Source organism: Chelonoidis abingdonii, chromosome 2 (assembly GCF_003597395.2).
Source record: "Chelonoidis abingdonii isolate Lonesome George chromosome 2, CheloAbing_2.0, whole genome shotgun sequence".
NCBI classification, from domain to species: Eukaryota; Metazoa; Chordata; order Testudines; family Testudinidae; genus Chelonoidis; species Chelonoidis abingdonii.
In genome coordinates, this window is record NC_133770.1 from 38,736,585 (window position 1) to 38,756,610 (window position 20,026).

The window sequence follows — 20,026 nt, forward strand, 5'->3', positions numbered from 1 at the left end:
CAGTGAACCATTAATGAGCTGGAAGAACAATTGGATTACTTAGTATGAAAATAAGCACAGTCCTTTATGAGAAAAGAGATTTCACTGGAAAACTGTCCCCCTAACATCTTGGGTTCTGTTATGTCCTACAAATAACAGGTGTGTCTTTTAGGTTCAAGGCATGTATACTGTATACACCATACCAACTTCTGAGGGGTAAATTCTGCCTGGGCAATAACTGATAAGGAAGGATGGATGAAGCAATAAATGTCTCCAACATGACTGATATGTATCAGTGCCCCAGGCCAAGGTTTGTTTACTACAGAAGCTGTGAGATACTGTACAGTAATCTGGTTATGGAGCTGTTCTTTGTTCATGGTTTTTTTTAAAGGTGACCTGTAAAATATTTTTTTTAAAGTGGTCGATTGTTAGTGCTAGTTGCTGAGAGCCCAAATAAATTGGCTTAGAAACATTTAATCAGTTATTTGCTTTTAAATCAGTTAGCTGGGATGGTAGTGGTGCTTTTATAGGTGTTTAAAGAACAGCTGTGGATTCCTGGATCTTCTCAGACATCCTACTGGCACTGTTACATTTGTCAGAGATTTAGGTTTCTCTTTATCCAGATACCCAAGCAACAGAGATGGTCCAGGACTGAAGCCCACATGTGAACACCCCAGAACCTGTTGGAAGTTTGCATCCCAATCTGATCGTGTGGCTTGGGTCCCTCTGTCCTGCCAATGCACAATGGTAACATCTCATTCACCATAGACTGCCCTGGATTCTGCAACTTATGCAAGTAACCAAGGTGTGGGATTGCTATGTATTTATCTATGGATACTGATGTATAATAATTTTATGAATATTGTATGTGACCAGGTCAGTGAGGTAAATCTGATCTAAATTAATGGGGGGTTGTGGGAAGAACAAAGGGAAAAGCAAACAATAGATAAGGACACTCCAGCACACAGTTGAAAGGCAATGGGGCAAACTTAGCTTCAAGGATCTTGTCTCTAAGAAACAAAGCTAGGAGACTGGAGATCAAAAGCACATGAAAGAGTTACAAATTGCTTCTCAGAGGGAGCATGGGGCTCACCTGTGAGAAGCTCTCTAGGAAGAGAGGCTGACAGGGAGAGTGAGACTCTTCCAGGGGAGACTAAATAAAATGGGCCTTCACAGATCCAGGGAATGGTAAAAGTTAGGGGGAAACTACATACATGTACAGTCCATTTTATTGTTTTTAAAATATGTTCTCTCTGTAATGCTTTTGTTTTAAATAAATAATACATTGCTTTAAGGAGGCTGTTGGATCACTAATTACCATGGTCATTGCTTAGAATTGCAGGGACTGCACCTAAGTCAGACCTGCTTAAGTAATTGCAGATGATCACAGGGGACTGCCACCCAGGGCCTGGTCTGAGAGTGGGAGAATCATATAAGTCCACCCCGGAAGAGAAAGGACAGACTGAGACCTGAGACCTAGAAAAGGGTGCACATCAAAAGAGCAGGATGGGTTAAAAGTGAATGTCACCTGGTAACGGTTTCACCATCTGTTCAATGGGGATGATGATACTGACCTTCTTTGTAGAGTGCTTTGAGATCTAAAGATGAAAAGCATTATATAAAAGCTATGTCATTATTATATTATTATTAATAATAATAATTAGTAGTATTACACAAGGCCTTGGAGACAAGACACAACAAAAGAACAAAATAAACAATAGGAGGGAAAGGGAGCGGGTGGACGCAAGGCCGGCTCTACTGTTTTTGCCGCCCCAAGCAGCACGCCAAATTGCCACTATGGACGGCGGGGGCAGTCCGTGTGCCGTTAGGGCAGCATGAGCGTTTCCGCAGCAGCAGCAATTCGGCGGCAGATTCTATGTTCAGCTGTCTGCAGTGGCACAGCTTCTGTCTTCCAGCTGAAGACAGAAGCTGTCGCTGAATTGCCACCGCCGCGGAAACGCACAAGCCACACGGCACACGGACTGCCTCCGCTGTCCACAGCGGCAATTCAGCGTGCTGCTTGGGGGCAAAAACACACGGACTGTCGCCCCTTGCAGATTGCCGCACCAAGCACCTGCTTGGAATGCTGGTGCCTGGAGCCAGCCCTGGATCAATGAGTCTAGCAGTAAGATTATCTGGTGACATAGTCAAGCTACGTGCAAAACTTAATGGTTATCACTTTTATTTTTTAAATCTTTCCTTGAAAGTTGTTGTCTTGGAGCGGTGGTTTTCAGCACGCTGGCCTTTTTCCATTCCCTCTGACGTTTTGGATTGCCCAAGTTTGTCATATTGCTTATGTCAGTCACACTTACTTCATGCTGCATTAAGTGAAATGCATGGGGGAGCTGCGTGGCATTTCATGCCAAGATATCCCAGCACCTGACACTGAGGGATTCATAATGATTTTTTTAAAAATGAAAAATATTGAATCTTTTTACCAGTTCAATCAAATTGTCAAAAAACATTACATCAGGTCTCACTGCCCACATTTTCAGGGGAAATTCTAATGGGTACACCTACACTATGTCTGAGAATGCCTTTTCGCCCCTACCCATGGCTAGAAACCAGTGACATTTCACCTTCAGCAGCAGCTGTCACTTTGGTGTGGTGCCCTACTCTTTTGTGACAGCCGTTACTGAATGTGAAATGCCTGTTACCTGTTTCTAATCCATTGCTTGCAGGGCCTTATGTCACCTCCAGTGCTGCAGTTGTGGAACTTGTCACAGAATCCCCCTTCTTGCAGCACAACTCTGCTCCAGAATCAAAGCTTTCAATAAAGAAACATCTTCCAGCCCTCATGATTGTGAAGATACCCTTGAAATCATAAGCCAACTAAAAGAAGTGCAGTGTTGTTTTCACAAACTGCAGACAGCCTGAAAAATAGCTCGGAAGCTGTGAACTGCCCATTAACCTCAGAGGGCCGTTAAGGGTGAAAGGTAAATGTCAGCTCTGTTTACTATTACTGGCTCTATTTCTCTGCTGAACATTTTATCAGAAACATTCAGCCAATGTTTTACCCCCACTATCCCAAACTGCCTCCTACAGATGTCAAAATCCCCAATTGCCCCCTACCCAGCTGCCAGTCGCCACGACCCTACTAAAAACTTCTACAATGCAGATAGCATGGTCAATAAAGAAAAATCAGTGGCATAATGAAAAATAAAAATATGTCTCAACATAAGATAACTTGTACTGATAGCAAAAGAAATAACACAGGGCCTACTGTACTGACTGTGAATATTCATATTTAAATAAAATCCTCCCTTCTTTAAATTTAAATGAGGCTGCCACCAAATTTCCACTCCGCTGCAGCAAAATGCTGCACAATGTAGGAACTTGCCATAGATTCAAGGGCCTGCTTGCAACAGACTTCATCATGGGACCTAGCCCTTAGTTGGTGAGAAAAGACATTTAAGGTCTGTGCACTGGGAGAACACACACACCCCTTGTCTACTTAAGGGAATTGTAAAAGAGACCATTGGAACATGGTGTTGTGTGTTGTGTGCACTTTATCAGACACTGCAGGTTTCACACTCCTTGCTGCTGTATACTTTTCACCAAATGGGACAAAAGCCCCCACCCACCCCATTCTTCCCAAGCCCATATTTAAAGTTAGTAAATGGTAAAAAAGTACATATTGAGTTGAATTCTTCCCTGGCATAACTGATTTCAGTGGGGTCACATCAAGAATGAATTTGGACAGTTCTGTGCTGAATGATATGACCCAATGGCTTTTTCATCCTTTACATTCTGCCTTCTTCTCCAGAGGGCTTGGCTCCACTAGAAAATATTATCATGTCTGAATGCAGTTGTGAAGAGTCAAGTTAGCTGATATAATGCTGAATGTGATTTGCCCTGGTCTATGTTGTCCAGTCAGGACGGTGTCAGCCAACTTAACTCATTGCAATGGTGTCAAACACAACATGTTCTATAGAGCAGCGGTTCTCAAAATGTGGGTCGGGACCCCAAAGTGGGTCGCAACTCCATTTTAATGGGGTCTCCAGGGCTGGCTTGGACTTGCTGGGGCCCACAGCTGAAGCCCAAGCCCGAAGCCCAAGCCCTACTGTCTGGGGTCAAAACCGAAGTCTTCAGCCTTAGGTGGCAGGGCTCAGGTTACAGCCTCTTCCCCCCCTCCCCCACTGGGGGCTGAAGCCCTTGGGCTTCAGCTTTCGCCCCAGTGCCTTTGGTTCCCCCACAAGGGCAGCGGGGCTTGGGCGGGCTTAGGTTTCTGTTCCCTCTCCTGGGGTCATGTAATAATTTTTTTTGTCAGAAAGGGGTCGCGGTGCAACGAAGTTTGAGAACTCCTGTTCTAGAGAGACAAGCCCTTATTCAGAAATGTACTAACAGTGAGTAAGAATGCACAGAGACTTTGAGAGATCAAAGATCATCTACAGGGAACCATTTATTCCCCCTAATTTTTTGCTTTTATTTTTCAAGGTAAAGATTTATCTACCCATCGTAGAAAGTTCATACCCAGTGCTACTGGAGGTACCCATCTAAGGCATGGGTATGTTGAGATGGGCAAGTTAAGTAACACTGAGGTTATACCAGTAGGTCAAATCAAGACCTAAGGGGCAATCCTAGGGAAAATTTATGGTCCAATAACACATGGTACAACCTGAACGACCTCCAAGTCTGAGAGAGTCCATATGTTACCATTCAAACACCACACACTCCTTACTCAGGCAGGGCATAATCTTTCTGCAGAAAAATCTGTGATCGGAGGGGTCAAAGTATGCTGGGAAATCCATTTGGTTCATCTCCCTAAGTTGTCTCCTTATTCACCTCACAAGATGAGGGAGTTCTGGGAACACAGCTTGGAGATGCCACAGAGCCTGAAGGGAGAAACTACTTCAATTTTTGTTGCTTACAGGCAATTGTGCATAGAACAAGTCCCTCTGCAGTGCTTCCTGATCACCTCCCCTCACACTATGAGCACAGCTACTGTGTGAGACATGCATCCCTTAGTTCTCTTCCTTTGTAGCTGCTCCCTAACCTCCATCCAAGGGCTGTAGAAAGTGGAAGAGAAGGAGCTGATAATGCCTGGAGTATTTGTATCAATAAAAACAGCAAGAAGAGATGACATCCTGGAAGTGTAAAGAGCTAGAGTCACAAATCTGAAAAATAAAAACAGTGCATGTGTGTTTGTACGGAATGCCCGCTGTACTGACTGAGTGGAGAACTGTGATCATATGAATTCACTCATGTTGAAAAATATGCTACTGCTCTGAGAGAGACTGAGAAAGATCTCTTGGCGGTGGGAGGAACAGGGACTAGAGCAGTGGTTCTTAACCTGGGGTGCATGCACCCCCTGGGGGTGTGAGATGCCCTTTCTGGGGGTGCGAGACATGCCAGATATTTTAAGAAGGTAAATCATCGAAAACACAAATTAAGCACAGGCATGTAAGTATAACTACTTTGTGTCATCAAACCTATGTATTTATTAACATAATTTTTTTTAATGATTACTGTAATATACAAACAAAAATATATCTAGGTTTAAGAGGTGTGAGTACATATTTTTTAGGTTTATGGGGTACGAGGACATATTTTGAGAACCAAAGGGGTGCAGGCTGCAGTAAAAGTTAAGAACCACTGGACTACAGCAATAAAAGGAAAAGAACATAAAATTAACTGGAATATCTTAAGCCTGGGATTTCTCTAGGTGTATCAATAACCAGCAATATAAAGAGATGCAAGTGAATATACAACTTGGGAGAGTGACATATTGTCACACTTCAGTCATTGCCATACTGTATCATTACTGGTGTAATTAGAGACTACTTGAAAAGTGTTAACTCTTTCATTTGTATAGCACCTGTTCCCTGGTCACGCAAAGATAAAACACACTTCAGTTATCCTGAATGTTTCTCCAGATCTGGGTGAAAGATATTGGTGGGCCCATGTGGGCCTGTTTGCACTGCTGCTGGGAGTAAATTGTACATTCTCTGCACCTGCTCTAGGGAAAAAACAGAAGATTCAATTGCCATATCACCTTTCAAAAGGCATCAGATTCACCACCAAAAGCAAGCCTACCCAAAGTGCAAATGTTCATCATCCAGTGATGAGCAGTTACCAAGACTGCATTTCCCAGGCCAATGTATTATTACAATGTTAACTAATCCAGAGGTGGCCCTGAACCACAATCCCACACCTGAAACTACCCACAGAGAACAGCATTGACTTTAATGGGCCTTTCCACCAGCATGAGAACTTGTAAGCATGGAGCAACACTTCACAATTTATAGACAAACAGCATCACTGCAACCCATACTCACATGTGCAGCTCCATTGACTTCAGTGTACTACTCTGACTACTCAAATCAGTTAGAATTGTGGAATTACATCCCAGCTCCTATCAGTATAGTCTAATTTCTCACCATATGCAGCTGTATTCCATATTGAACATATATTACTCATGTCTAAATCTAAAACAAAATTCCTTGCAGTAAAAATTAATAGACGGTTTCTGTGTGTGACTTTGTGTTATGTCCCAGAATGACACTTTTTTCTCATGGTCCCCTCTCAATTTATTTCCACTTTGCTACAAAGTAAAATGTTTATTCTGATGAAAATCAGGGCTGGAGATAGATTTTTATTAATTACTTGAGTTGTTAAAATCTCAAAAGAAATTTTTCAAGAGGCCAAAATAGGCCCTGTAACTTAGGAAAGGAGGTTAATATCTCCTATTAAATGTACTAACTTTTTGATTGGCCAGGATATTTGTTGACTTCCAAATGTTTGACTGGTATCACAGGGGGACATGGCTCTAGCAAAAGCTTTGTCTTCTATTTCAATAGTGGTACATGCATTAGCCATGGCTAAGGCTATGATTTTGTCATGGATACTTTTAGTAAAAGTCAGGGACAGGTCACGAGCAATAAAGAAAAATTCACAGAAGCCTGTGACCTGTCCCTGACTTTCACAAAAAATATCTGTGACAAAATGGGGAGCCCAGCTGCAGGGTGAGTCCACACCACCTGCAGAGGTTGGGCAGCTGCGGGGGCCGCTCCAAGCTCTGGGGGCCCCCCATCACCTGTGGGGGCTTGGAGCTCCAGGGTCCTCTGGCTCGGAGCTTCGGGATACCCCTGCCGCCTGTGGCAGCTTGGAGTTCTCAGGTCTCCTGCCTCCCGTGTCAACCAGGAGCTGCAGGGGGCCCCCACCATCTGCGGTGGCCCGGAGCTGCAGGGGGCCCCTGCCACCTGCGGCAGCTTGGAGATCCAGGGGTCCCCCTCTGCCCATGTCCACTGGGAGTTGCTGGGGGCCCCTGCGGCCTGTGGCAGCCAGGAGCTGTGCTCCCGCTGCACACGGTGGCTGGAAACTCCAGGAGGCCCCCAGCACACATGGTCATGGAGACCCTGCAGCTTCCAGAGAACAGTGGTGAATTTACAGAGGTTGCTGAAAGTCACGTATTCTGTGACTTCAGTGAAAAAATCATAGCCTTAGCCATGGCCTCTTCTTCACTCTGCACAAGCTCAAGGAGGAGTCCTGTAGCTTTTGTGTCTCTGACACCCCCAAGATACTAAGTACTGTGGACTACTCTCCATCTTCTGAATTTTGGATTATTTTTTCCATTAATATCTCATTTCTATTCCATATACCATCTATGGAGTCTAGGTATAGAGGCTGTATCACTCAACCTGCAGTTGTGAATTGCGTGGATTCCAGGCAGCCAAGGCAGTCCATGATTGACTGGGTTTGACGACCTAGCTGGAAGAGTGCCTGCATAGTCAAGAGAAAGCAATGATTTTTTTTTTCAAATACCCAGAGAGTTATATTTAGTTAAACGCTGTAAAGGAAAAGCTCAAAGTAAAGTTCACCTTGAATGCTTCTATGGAACTTCACTTACCCTGTTGATATTGAGTCAACTTTGAACTTGCACGTGGTTTGTTGTCAATTTTTGCTAGCCAAGGGCATTTCTTCCTGGTGATTTAGTTTTCAAGCAACAGAATTCAGTTCATATAAAACTAAACACATGACAGAAAATCTGCCTCCAAAACAACTGCACACAAATGACATTTTTGACAGAAATCTTGTCAAAGTACAGTGTACAAAGTTGTCTGTTATCCATAATTTGTTTTGCTGAGTATCTACTTGTCAAGTGTTTACTACGTGTCTAGAAAAGTATTTTTCATTTTTTACTTCAAATGACTTGCATTTTGTTTCTCTTTACAACCAAAGAAGAGAAAATATTACCAAACAGCCCACCATGAAATCACACCACATATCTGTAGAGTTGGGGCATAGGGCGAGGGAGATGCTCTCCCGCTCACAAAGCTTTTGTCAGTGAAACTTATGTCGGTCAGGGGTGTGTTTTTTCACACCCCGACCGACAAAAGTTTTGCCGACAAAACTGCTGGTATAGACAAAGCCTAAGACAATTCTTAATACTCTGCTTATTTTAACAAAAAAGATATTATAAATTGGTTTAACCATGTCTAATTATTTCATTAGCTTTGTATTCTCCTCACGTTGTGTACTCCCATTAACGTCAATGGAAGATGAGAAAGCCAAAGGAAAAGAGAACCGACCCTTTAGTTCTTAAATACTCTAAACACATTTACTGAAAGAAAATGATAATGCACAGTCAAATATTATGCCCATCAATATTGACAGTCTGGATCTCCACATTTTATTCTATAATACAGCATCAAATAAAATTAATAAAATGTCTAACATATCAAACTCAGATACCTAAAATGAGATGCCTAAATTCACATTCTGGATCACAAACAAGGATTTAGAGTAGACACCTAAAATGGGTATTTAGGAACTGAAGTGCTTCTTTAGACTACTTAATGTTGGAATAGGTGCTTTAATTTCAGCATCAAAGTTTGAAAGTTGGGCCCACAAATCTTTATGTATCATACAAATGTATTAATGACATCTCTTTAAAAATACTTTCTTTTTGAAGAGATCTGACACTAGGATTAAATACGTAGGTAATGATCTGCCTCTGAACTTCCTTGCTTCATTAAGCAGCCTGGCTGGAACATTAGATCTACAATATACGTTTGAGGAGGAAGTAGAAGCCCAGTTATTCCTTGAGGAGAATCGTCAACTAATTTAACTTCATTCCAAGCTCTGCCGTATTCTCCACGAACTAAACTACAGCCAATGCCAATTCTGTCTGCTACAACCTATGAAAGAAAACAAAAGGGAGTTAATGAAAGTCATCACTAGTTTCTGAAAGGTAGCACAATACGTTTGGTTTGTGAAATGCACCATTGGGTCACGGAAATGCTTAAACAAGAGAACAGTTGAAAGATGCAGAGCCTTCCTAAAGGAGACTTGGTAAAGAAGATTTTTCTGGATTCCCTGCAGGGGTCTTCAAACTGTAAATGTTCACTGTAGGTCCTGGAGGGAAACTGCATTTTTAAAATGTGATTTCCATCATATTCTAGAAGAACGGCAGTGATATATAGTTATTATAATTCTTTTCAAGAACTGACTCATTTTGTGTTATAAGTCACTCCTCCAGGTGTCAAATTGAAGGGGGCACGTGTGGTCCCAAGACAGAGTCTTTTCAACAAATTTAGAAAATATTGGAGGAGCTGTTTTTGAATTACAACACCCTAAGATATTCTACCTGTATAAATAAAGATATATATGTATGCTCTGCATATGCATACAACATGGAACATATGATGATGTTTGATATAAAAGTTTAACTGGTATGGGTTTGTGATTGCAACATCACTCATAAGCTTATCTCTCAACATTCAGACCAACCAGTGTATGATACAAGCCACTGCAATGTGTGACAGATGACTGGAATGTGAAACACCTGAGTTTTGTTGTACATTACACTATAATCGACATATTGTAATTAGGCTTGGAGGATTGAATTTTTATTGGTAATTGTCGGCAAACATCAATATCACCTCACACACACAAACCAATGAAAAAGTATTTCCACTGATAATAATGTAAATATGCAGATAGGCAAAGAAAGAAAAATGCTGCTTGAGAACTTAGAGTCCCACCTTAATGGGTCTAAAATATGTTGTTATACCAGCATAAGTGGAGCAGGAGTAGGGGTGCCATTTAGGTAAGCCATTGGGAGCAGTCCGCCTCCTCCCCCGTGTTTCATACCACAAGTTAATTTTAAGAATGTCTACTTTAAGTAATTATTATCTGACAACCCCCTGTCCAAAATTCACACACCTCTTAAAATTTAAACTGATAAAAATTGAAAAAAATTGCTTGTAAATTAACATTCATATTATGTCAAAATTATAAATAAAAATTGAATTCCACCAAGACTAATTATAAATTTTTAAGTATAAAAATTCTTCCAAAGGATGTTTCCTCATTGTGTGAATGAAATAAATCAGGTTTGTAATTTGTTACAGATGGCAGCAGGATTCTCATGACTTGTGCATCTTGAACCTGGGTCGGCAGTCAAGCTGCTCTGGGCCCCTGCTCCTCTCTGACCCTCTCCTCCAACGAGCAGCAAAAGGGAGCTTGGCTGCCCCAGAGCCTTAGGTTTTGCAGGAGAGGAAGGGGGAGACTGCGTCATAACATTTTTCACGTGGAGCAAGGAAGAAGACAGATTGGAGCCTAGCAGCCTGTGAGGAGACCAGCAACTCATTGTCTGCTCCACTTCCTCCTCCCTCAGTCCTGCGAAAAACATAGCAGCTCAGCCTGCTCTAGTCTATTCTACTTCAGTCCTCCATTTTCCTCCTCAGAAATACTACTTCTGGGTTCCCTTCCTGGGATGCTCTCTCTGCATCTTGGAGGGAGATGGAGAAAGAGAGAAAGGATCAGAGAGCCCAGTGCTACCCAAGGAGAGTCTCTTTCTCCTTCCTGCACCCTCGTTAGCCAGCTGTTGCTCTGATCTTGAGGCCTAGCACATGTGTATGTGGTGCAGCAGAAGGGAGGCAGAAGCTGCTCTACTGTGGGATGCATCATATAAAGCAGTATACCTTGGAGGTTGCTCATGAATTATCCCATCAAACAAGTGCTAGTACAATCTTTACAACATGCCATTATTTAGTTTGTTTATGCTACATATTTTTAAAAGAGCCAAAATATAAACAAAAATACTCGTTTAGAGGTGTTCTCAACCTGGGGGGACCCTATCCTTCCCATATTGCTGAAGGAGAGAGCTCCTGGTTATATGGGAGAGGGGGGTCCCATGTGGAAGAGGTTGAGAACTAGTTTCAGAGTTCTTAAAAAATTGTACTGGGACTATTTTTCATATCCCTCATCCAGTAAAGCCAGACTCTCTTGAGACCATAAATGCACATACAGACTGCACAGGAAAAAGAAAAATGTAAAATATAAAATTTAGAACCCTTTAAAATCACATTATTATGTATGAGAAACCTACTTCAGGTAATTTTTGAAGTCCAAAATATCAAGTATTTCAGGTGTCAAAGCACGTGTTGTAGGATCCACTGGAAAGCTGGGAAATTCCTTTTTGCAATAGGATCAAGTTCCCATTTCTAACTATGCAGGAAGGAGTAAAATTTGGGGGGCACCCGCAGGTGGTGTATATTCTGAATGCCACAGAGCCCGACTCTGTGGATATATCTACACTGCAGCTAGGAGTGTGCTCCTAGCTTTGGTAAACAGATGCACACTAGCTGTGCTTGAGCTAGATTGCTAAATATAGCAGTGTGAACGTTGTAAAATGGGTGGCAGCACAAGTTAGCCACCCAAGTTCGGACCCAGGGGATCAGGAGGGCTTGTACTTGGGTGGCTAGTCCATGCCACTAACTCTTCCACAATGTCTACAGTGCTATTTTTAGCACTTTAGGTCGCTTCAAGCTAGCACATATCTGTCTCTTCGGCTGGGAGGCACACTCCCAGTGGCAGTGTAGACCTACCCATGATGTGGTTGTACGGTGGAGGTTTGTTGGGGGTGGCTGTTTGATTCCACTAGCCATTCCCCCAATGGGAGGGATGGTAGTAGTAACAGATAGAGGCAATTGCAGGGGGATACTGAAGATACTCCAGCCTAGTGTTCCCCCAAGGAACTGTCAAACTCGTGAGCTATTCACTGGTATCAGAATTTGAGCCTAAACTTTTCTACACTGTAAGATACAACATCAAGTATTAAATATAAATGATACTGCTCTTTAATGACAGGGTACTTTCCACAGGACAATTTATCTGCTCAATTAGCTATTTTATTACAGTTAATGTAGGAATTATTTATGTGCACACTCACTTAGCTCATACTGGAAAAATGAATATTTGCCCAACAGCACATGACATTGTCAAGTGTTCTGTGACTGTGTAAGGAAAGCGCCTATGTCCTATCATAAGGTATTACACATGAGCACCATCTAGAAGTTATTGTTGCAACCATTTTACATTTGCAGCATGAAAAATAATGAGCACTGCATAATTTAGTGCTTTACAGTTTACAGAAAAGGGAACATATTTTGATTCACAATCAAACATTTTGGCTTTTTGCCTTATATCAAGCATTCTGCTGACATCACTTAAGACATGTTCAATGATGCTTATAACAACAAGTATGTTTTCAGAAAGAAGCTATACTGGCTTTCATTCAAAAGGAAATCATATATTTGCCAAATGGTAAATGACTTAAATATATACACAAATAAACAGCAATATAACACTACAAGGATTTATTGAAGCTAAGGTACTGTAGTTTGTTCTATCCCTTTAACAAAAATAAAGAATTGTAAGTCCATCAGCATTTTTAGATCAGTAAAGTAAATGCTAATATACCTTGAAAAGCAAAGCCCTGTGGTAGAAAGTCCCTTTCTTGATTTTCCCAATAGGTACGACATTGCATTTCAGTTCAAATTCGATTTCACTTATATGAAGTTCCCAGCTGAACTCATGTAATTTGTCTCTTTCAATTGGGCCACCCATCTTATCTGCAACAAACCTGTTTTAAGGTACACCAAAATCAATTAAATCTGTAACTTCTTTCATACTTATGATGCTTAATGGTATAATGACAAAGCTGTGTAAATACAAACAATATCTATATGACATATACAAGTGTATTACCTTTGTTATCTATGCTTTAGTTTTATAGTCTATAAGGTGCCACAGGACTCTTTGATCCATACTAACATGGCTACCCCTCTGATACTTAGTTTTATTGTTCAGTTACTGGTGCTGGAAGTATGCTCACCATTAGATAAATTAAAATGATAATGCAGATCATTGGAGGTGAGCAACACAATACCAATTATCAAAAGAGAACCAGCAAAAATTACATAAAATTAATGATAAAGTAGTTCAGTAGCTAGGATTCATCTTTGAAGTTAATAGAATCATTTGTGCTATTTGCTATAATTCTCAGCACTACCATTTGTTTTAAGTAAACTATATCAAAGACATTAGAATATGAAATGAGAAAAATAAGGTCACAGCTAATGACCACTGATTTATGAAAGCAACCCAATTAAATTTAAAGTTATGCATGTGTTTATCTGCTTTCTTGAACCAGGGCCAACATTTGCAATTGCATTGATTTGTATTTTATAATTTATGTATAAAAAATAATGACCAAACCAAGGAAACCCAAGGTCAAAAATGCCTATGCAATTAATGTGATAGTGCACACACCAAGGCATTAAACCCTGATTCAGCAAGTCCATCCCTGTTCATCAAAGCACTTACATACACGTATTACTTTAGGCATGTCCTTAAGTCCTATGAAATTCAATGGCACATTAAAGGCACAGCAGAGGTGGGTTTTAAGGAAGAATTTAAAGGTAGTACATAGGATAGGATAGTGGCTTTACAATTTTTTATGGAGTACTCCTTCCATGCTAAAAAAATTCTGCAATTTCATTGGTTGCTTGTGCCTATTCAAGTGTGATATAAACAAAAATGCAATAAGCTGTGGACTACAACATTTTACACAAAGAAACAGAGAAATTTTTGAATAGAGAAAATTGAATCTTTTTTTGAGTTTCCAAGCACAAAATTAAAAAAATAAGTTATATTTACAACAGAAAAATGCTTCCCTTCTCTTACTCTTGCCCCCTTCATATCCAGTTATTTCAAAAATAACTGAACAGATTTTAATAAAATTTTCCACAAACATTCACTTCTGGGATGAAACCAATCATGAGAAATTTCAGGTAGAGGTATTTTTGCAAAACTTACAGGTACCTAAGAATAAAAGTTCAGAATGGAATTCTCTCTATCATAACCATAGAAAGGTTAATCTGATATCATAATTATGCACCTTGCTTTAAAGTGACTCCATGCAACCAAAGTTTTGCTAAGTGCCAGACAGTGGCTGGAGGGTGTTTATGAGCAGGTAGAGAGTGCAAAGACCTGGTACCTTCGGTGAACACAAGATCTGGAAATTTCTTGCATCAGCTGTAATAGTAGACTCCTCAAAGAGAAAAAGTGAGGAGAAGGATGAGAAAACCAGTTACTCATCTTTGCATAACTGCTGTTCTTTGAGATGTGTTGTATATGTCCATTGCACGGTAAATGTGTGTGCATCCAGTGCACTAGTGCCAGAGAATCTTCCCTGGCAGTACACATACGGGGGGCCCCACCCCTAGGTGAGCTCCTCATGCTCCAAAGAGAGGGTATAAAGAGTGGAGCTGCCCCACTGGAAGCTGATGGGAGACTCTGATGTGTTGGGAAAGGAGGGTGGATCACATAATGGCCATGTGCAACACATCTCAAAGAACTACATTTACAAGAAGCTCAGTAACTATTTTTTCTTCTTGTTGTTCTGTGTCCATTATCCTGTATGTGACTTCCAAGTTGTCATCCCAGGTGATGGGGCTCAGAGTCTCATTGGTAGGACCGCTTTACCTATATTTGCATCTTTCTTTAATATAGCAGACAGTACATAACGTCTGGTGAATGTGTGAATGGAAGACCATGCTGCTGCCTTGCAGGTGTCCACAATGGGGCCATGTGTCACAAATGCTACTGAGATTGAACATGCTCTAGTCGAGTGTGCTGGGCACTTGTCAGGAGGCATTATCCCTTTGGCAGCAGATCACCAGCTGCATAACAATGTGCTCTATTTCAAGAGTTTCTAAGTTGTGATTGGTTGTCCTCTCATGTGCTCTGCATAGGAAACAAAGAGCTGTGAAAAAAATTGAAAGGGCTTTGTCTTATTTAGGTAAAAAGAAAATGCTCAGTGAAAACTGAAGGCATGGAGCCCTTTCTCATCCTTCTGAATATGCGGCTTTGGGAAGAAAACTGGCAGGAAGATAGACTGATTCAAGCGGAAATCAGAAATCAGATGCCACCTTTAAGAGAAACTTAGGGTGTGGTCTAAGCTGAACCTTGTCCTGGTAGAAAACTGTATGGCAGATCAGTGACCTATGCGTTCTGTCCTCTCCTCCTCCTTCCGAAGGTGATGGCCACTAAGAAGGCTACTTTAGGTGATTGGTGTAGAAGCAAGCACAATGCTTAAAGTTCAAAAGGAGGGTCCAAAATGCACACAACACCAGATTCAAATCCCAAGAAAGTTTGGGACCTTGAAAGATGGAAACAATTTATCTAGACCTTCCAAGAAAACGGCCTGGCCCTTTATGCAATAGTGAAAAGCTGAGATGGCAGACACACTCTAGTGGAGCTGTGGGATAGACTTGACTCCTTAAGGTGCAAAAGGCAGTCCAGAATTGTTTGAATTTTAGTCTGAATTGGGAATACATTGTGGGAGGTTGTTCAGATGATGAAATGCTTCCAACTGCTCAGGTAAGTAGCTTTTGTGGGAAGGTTTTCTGCTATTAAGGAGAAAATTCTGGACCTCCACTGAACATTCTGGACTTGGTAAAACCCCTCTGTGACAATGAAGGTTTGAATGGTAGGGCAGGGAATTGATAATGATAATCTCCTACCATGAACCTTAGAAATTTCCTGTGGCCAGGATGGATCGCCACACGGAAGCAGGCATCCTGTAATTTAAAGACAGCATATCACTCTCTGGATCTAAGGGGGCGATAATCACAGCCACGGACACCATCCAGAATATTATCTTCTTGATGTATTTGGTCAGCTTCCAAAAGTCTAGGATGGGTCTGAGACCCCCTTTGGCCTTGGGTATTAGAATATAATGAGAATAATCCCCACTGCCTTGGTACAGAAAGGGAACCTCCTCTATGGCTATCATAGACCATAGGGTGTGCACTTGTTGTCTTGTGAGAGGGTTCCCTGATAGGGGCATGGGAGAAAGGGATAGAAAGGAAATGCAGGGTATATCCCAGTTCCACCATGCTTAGCATACATTTGTCTGAGGTGATGGACTGCCAGGCATGTGAGAAATGGGATAACCTATCCCGGAAAGGCAGGAAAGAGCAAGTGAGATCCAGGTGGAGTAATATGCTATCCTTGACATATGTGTCAAATTGGCTGCTCTGAGGCCTGAGGATGTGTAGATGAAGAGATCAAGGAAGGAGAAGCCATCAGCTTTCTCGTCTGTGACCTTTGCTCCTCTTAGATTTGTCAACCTGATGGACGGGGTAATACTGCTGTCTAGGCTGGCACTGAGGATGGTAGTTTGTCCTCTTCATCCCTGGAGTACAGAGGCCACTCTTGCATCCTTCAGAGTATGCAAAGCTTCATCTGTCTTAGACTAAAACAAGCACATCCCTCAAAGGGGAGGTCTTCAATTGTCTGTTGCCCTGCCAGAAGAATTCCTGAGCACTGCAACGAGGAAGAATCATACATAGGATATATCTACACTGCAATTAAACACCCAACTCAGCTGACTCTGACTTGCGGGCTTGGGCTATAGGATTCTAAAACTGCGGTGCAGATGTTTGGGCTCAGGCTGGAGCCTGATTTATACATAGTTGAATAAACAGAGATGAATACATGTCTTGACAAACTTCGTAATCATCTGGAGAATCATTTCTCAGACCACTGTAGATTACATCATTAAAAGGGAGGAGTAACTAAATAAACAAGTTTGCAAGACTAAGGAGGGTCTGGTACCAAAATAGCTGGCCTCAGAAACCAGCCAGGGAACTGGTAAAATACTAAAGGGTAAGCTGGGAAGAAGATGAAAGTAAGCAGACTGTTTAGAGGTAAGGATTCAACCTAGTGTGGCCATGATTATAGCCTGGAATGGTTAATATTAGTCAAACATAACACTGCAATCAATGTAACTATTGAGCCACACACTGATATTGATCTCCTGTAACACATAATGCAATGTGATGTACTGGTACTATTATTATTAATAACAGTATCATAAACATAATCATGTTTATTATGGCAATGCCCTATGTGATGGTGGCAAACATCAGTGTAGATGAGCAGCTACCTCACAGCACCCTCTGGGGGTCTCAGGGCAGCCCTGCATGCAGTCCTTCATCTTAGTTTCCTTTTTTGGACCACCCAACAAACTCCACACAGGATTTTTCCAGTCCATTCACAACAGCCATCTTTCAGATTTCTTAACTTAAAGTTCAAAACTAAACGCAAAAGTCTTCCCTCCAGCCTTCAGCTGGGTACAGCCCAAGTTCCCCATGTCTGGTCAGAGTCCTTACTGCCTGAGGGTATATCTACACTTAATCGGCTATAGAATCACAGCCGCAGTGCTGCAGCTGTGCTGCTATAGTGCTTCTGTGTAGACACTACCTGTGTCGATGGGAGAGGTTCTCCCATCACCACAGATAATCCAACTCCCCAAGAGGCAGCAGCTGAGATGATGGAAGAATTCTTTTGTTCACCTAGTGCTGTCTACACAATGGAGTTGGGGATGGCTTAACTGTGTTGCTCAGGGGTGTGGATTTTTCACATCACTGAGAGACATAGTTGGGTCAACCTAACTTTTTACTGTGAACCAGGCCTAAGTGTAGACATAGCCAGGCCGCATGTTGGGGGAGGACAAGCACCACCTGGGTCCCAGTTTTCCCAGACAGGTTGGGGGCTCCTCTGAACCATTCTGGGTCATGGGGGCTGTAGAGAGGGGTAAGACCCTGGCAGAAGCTCATTTTGACATTTTCAAAATGAAAAATTCAATTTCTTTGGCTTGATACAACATTATATCCAGAAATTTAAGCTAATTATAGTAAAAAAAAAATAAAATAAAAAAGGGCGAAATCTAAAAGAAACTTCTTGAAATCACTGACATTAAACATCTCAATTGACCCAAACTGAATTTTTTTTTCAGATTGCTGGTTCACAAAAATTATTTGACATTTTGTCCCAATTTGGGTTGGGAAAACTTTCAAATTCTCAAACATTTTCCTGGGGTGGAAAAAGTGTTTCCCACTCAATACTACTTATTTGTACTTTGTTTCAGACACAATACAGTACTCACAGTGCAAGTGCTACAACCTGTTCCTTCGTAGTAGTTAATGGTAGAATTATTTTGGAAGCATCAATAATGTAATCCAGTAAAATGGAGTCAAATGGTGGCAGCCACAGTAATTTTTCAAGAATTACTTCCTGCTGGACTTTAGGCATTGTTTGCAACTCTTCTTCTTCTTTTGGTTTATCTTCTTCTTTTTTTCCTTTCCCTTTTCTTAAATAGAAAATAACGGATGTTTATTTAGAATGAGGTAATCTCTCTAAGCCAAATTCCAGCTGCATGGCTCTGTATAGGGACACAGCCAGAAACCCAATTTTGGCGGGAGGAGCCTGGGAAGTTTTCTTGTCTGATTCTGAATGCCTCCATTTTCTTGTCTGATTCTGAATGGTGCTGTGGCTGAAGGAGCTTTCCTTCAGACTGGTGAGTGCCACTCTCTTGAAGGGGCAACATGCAGTCGCTCACACAGTCCCCCAGCTCACACAGTCCCCCAGCTCAGACATGCTGTCTCTTTCACATTCACCCGTCAACATATACTTATGTTGTTGTTACTTGTTGGTACTTCCTGCAATGCACATATGTTCTCTGTAATTTTATTATTTCAAAGTGCTGTTATTTTACTTTTTTGACTGGTTTGTGCATTTCATAATTTTATTTCTCTCTTATGCTTACATTTAATTCTTTGAGTACTGAGTTCTCAAATGCTCAACCTGTCCTGGCTGGAGTAATTATCATTATTACTTTTATTATCTTACTGGGCTTTGTCACTCATTATTTAAAGTGGTACAATCAAATAATAGTATCCTTCTAGAATGTAACTTCAGCTTGGACTAAGCTTAGCAGTGCCAGTTTAAAAAACATTAGCTAAATACATAACTTTAGACACTGGGCAGATGAAGGTTGTTTATTTTCAGATTGTATTTTTAGTTATATCTGTAAAATAACTTAAAATTAGCATGAAAATAAATGCAGTTTCAACTATGATACCAATAGCAATGATGGAGTCAAATGTTAGTGAGTCATGTACATGATTGTGATCAGTAAACATAAATGCCAAAACAGTTAGAAAAATAAATTCCCTTTCTTAGTAAAAGAGGGGAAAAAACCTTAATCACATATGTTAAAATAAGGTTTTTAGTGAAAAACAATTGACTAAAATAGAGTAGATAATGGCAGTAACACAGATTTTAAGCAGATTTTATTTATTTTTATGTATCTCTAATAAAGATAGCGTACAAAGTATCAAATGTGTGTTTCTGATATCTGTGTTAAAGCTCTAGAACTGATACCTCAAGGCCTGGGATTGGGAATATCTTGCTGTATTATCTCCTGATTGTTCTAAATTTACATATACATTTTAAATGTGACTTTAATTGAAGTTTCTATATTTTTTCTTTCTTTATGTAACAATTAGATACAGTGCTCCTGTCAGCTAATTCCTAAGTTATTATCTGCAAAAACCTTAGAGTTTTCAGGTGCCTAAGTAGTCCCTGGAATCATGGTTAAACTTTCCTTTCCTCACCCTCCATGTCAAATCTGAAATTGCACCCTGGGTGAGCCAGGAGGGCCATAGGCTCTGGCAAGATGCAGTCTCCATGTGACAGCGCAAAGCCCGTCTTGAGCCACATGCTGAGCATCAGGCACCACAAGCCACAACAGCAGCGCAGAAAGGTGGCAATACACCATATACCATGCCACCCTTACTTCTGTGCTGATGCAGGTGGTGGCATTGCGTTCAAAGCTGGGTGCCCGGCCAGCAGCTGCCAATATCAGGCTGCCCTGCCAGCTCTGTGCTAGGGCTGAGCTCTAGCCTCT

General features: G+C 41.3%; 1 protein-coding gene across 2 annotated transcripts in view; it reads right to left on the bottom strand.

Annotated features, from left to right (window-relative positions):
* Positions 1 to 5,449: 5,449 nt before the first annotated feature.
* ARMC3 (armadillo repeat containing 3) overlaps positions 5,450 to 20,026 on the bottom strand; it is an 87,931-nt gene continuing 73,354 nt past the window's right edge. For both annotated transcript variants that reach the window (XM_032775657.2, XM_032775656.2), the window contains 3 exons: positions 18,224 to 18,427; positions 12,688 to 12,850; positions 5,450 to 9,119 (listed from right to left, as the gene is read on the bottom strand). In XM_032775657.2, coding sequence (XP_032631548.1) covers positions 8,910 to 9,119; positions 12,688 to 12,850; positions 18,224 to 18,427 — 577 coding nt within the window. In that variant the 3' untranslated portion in view covers positions 5,450 to 8,909. The remainder of the gene's footprint in view (positions 9,120 to 12,687; positions 12,851 to 18,223; positions 18,428 to 20,026) is intronic.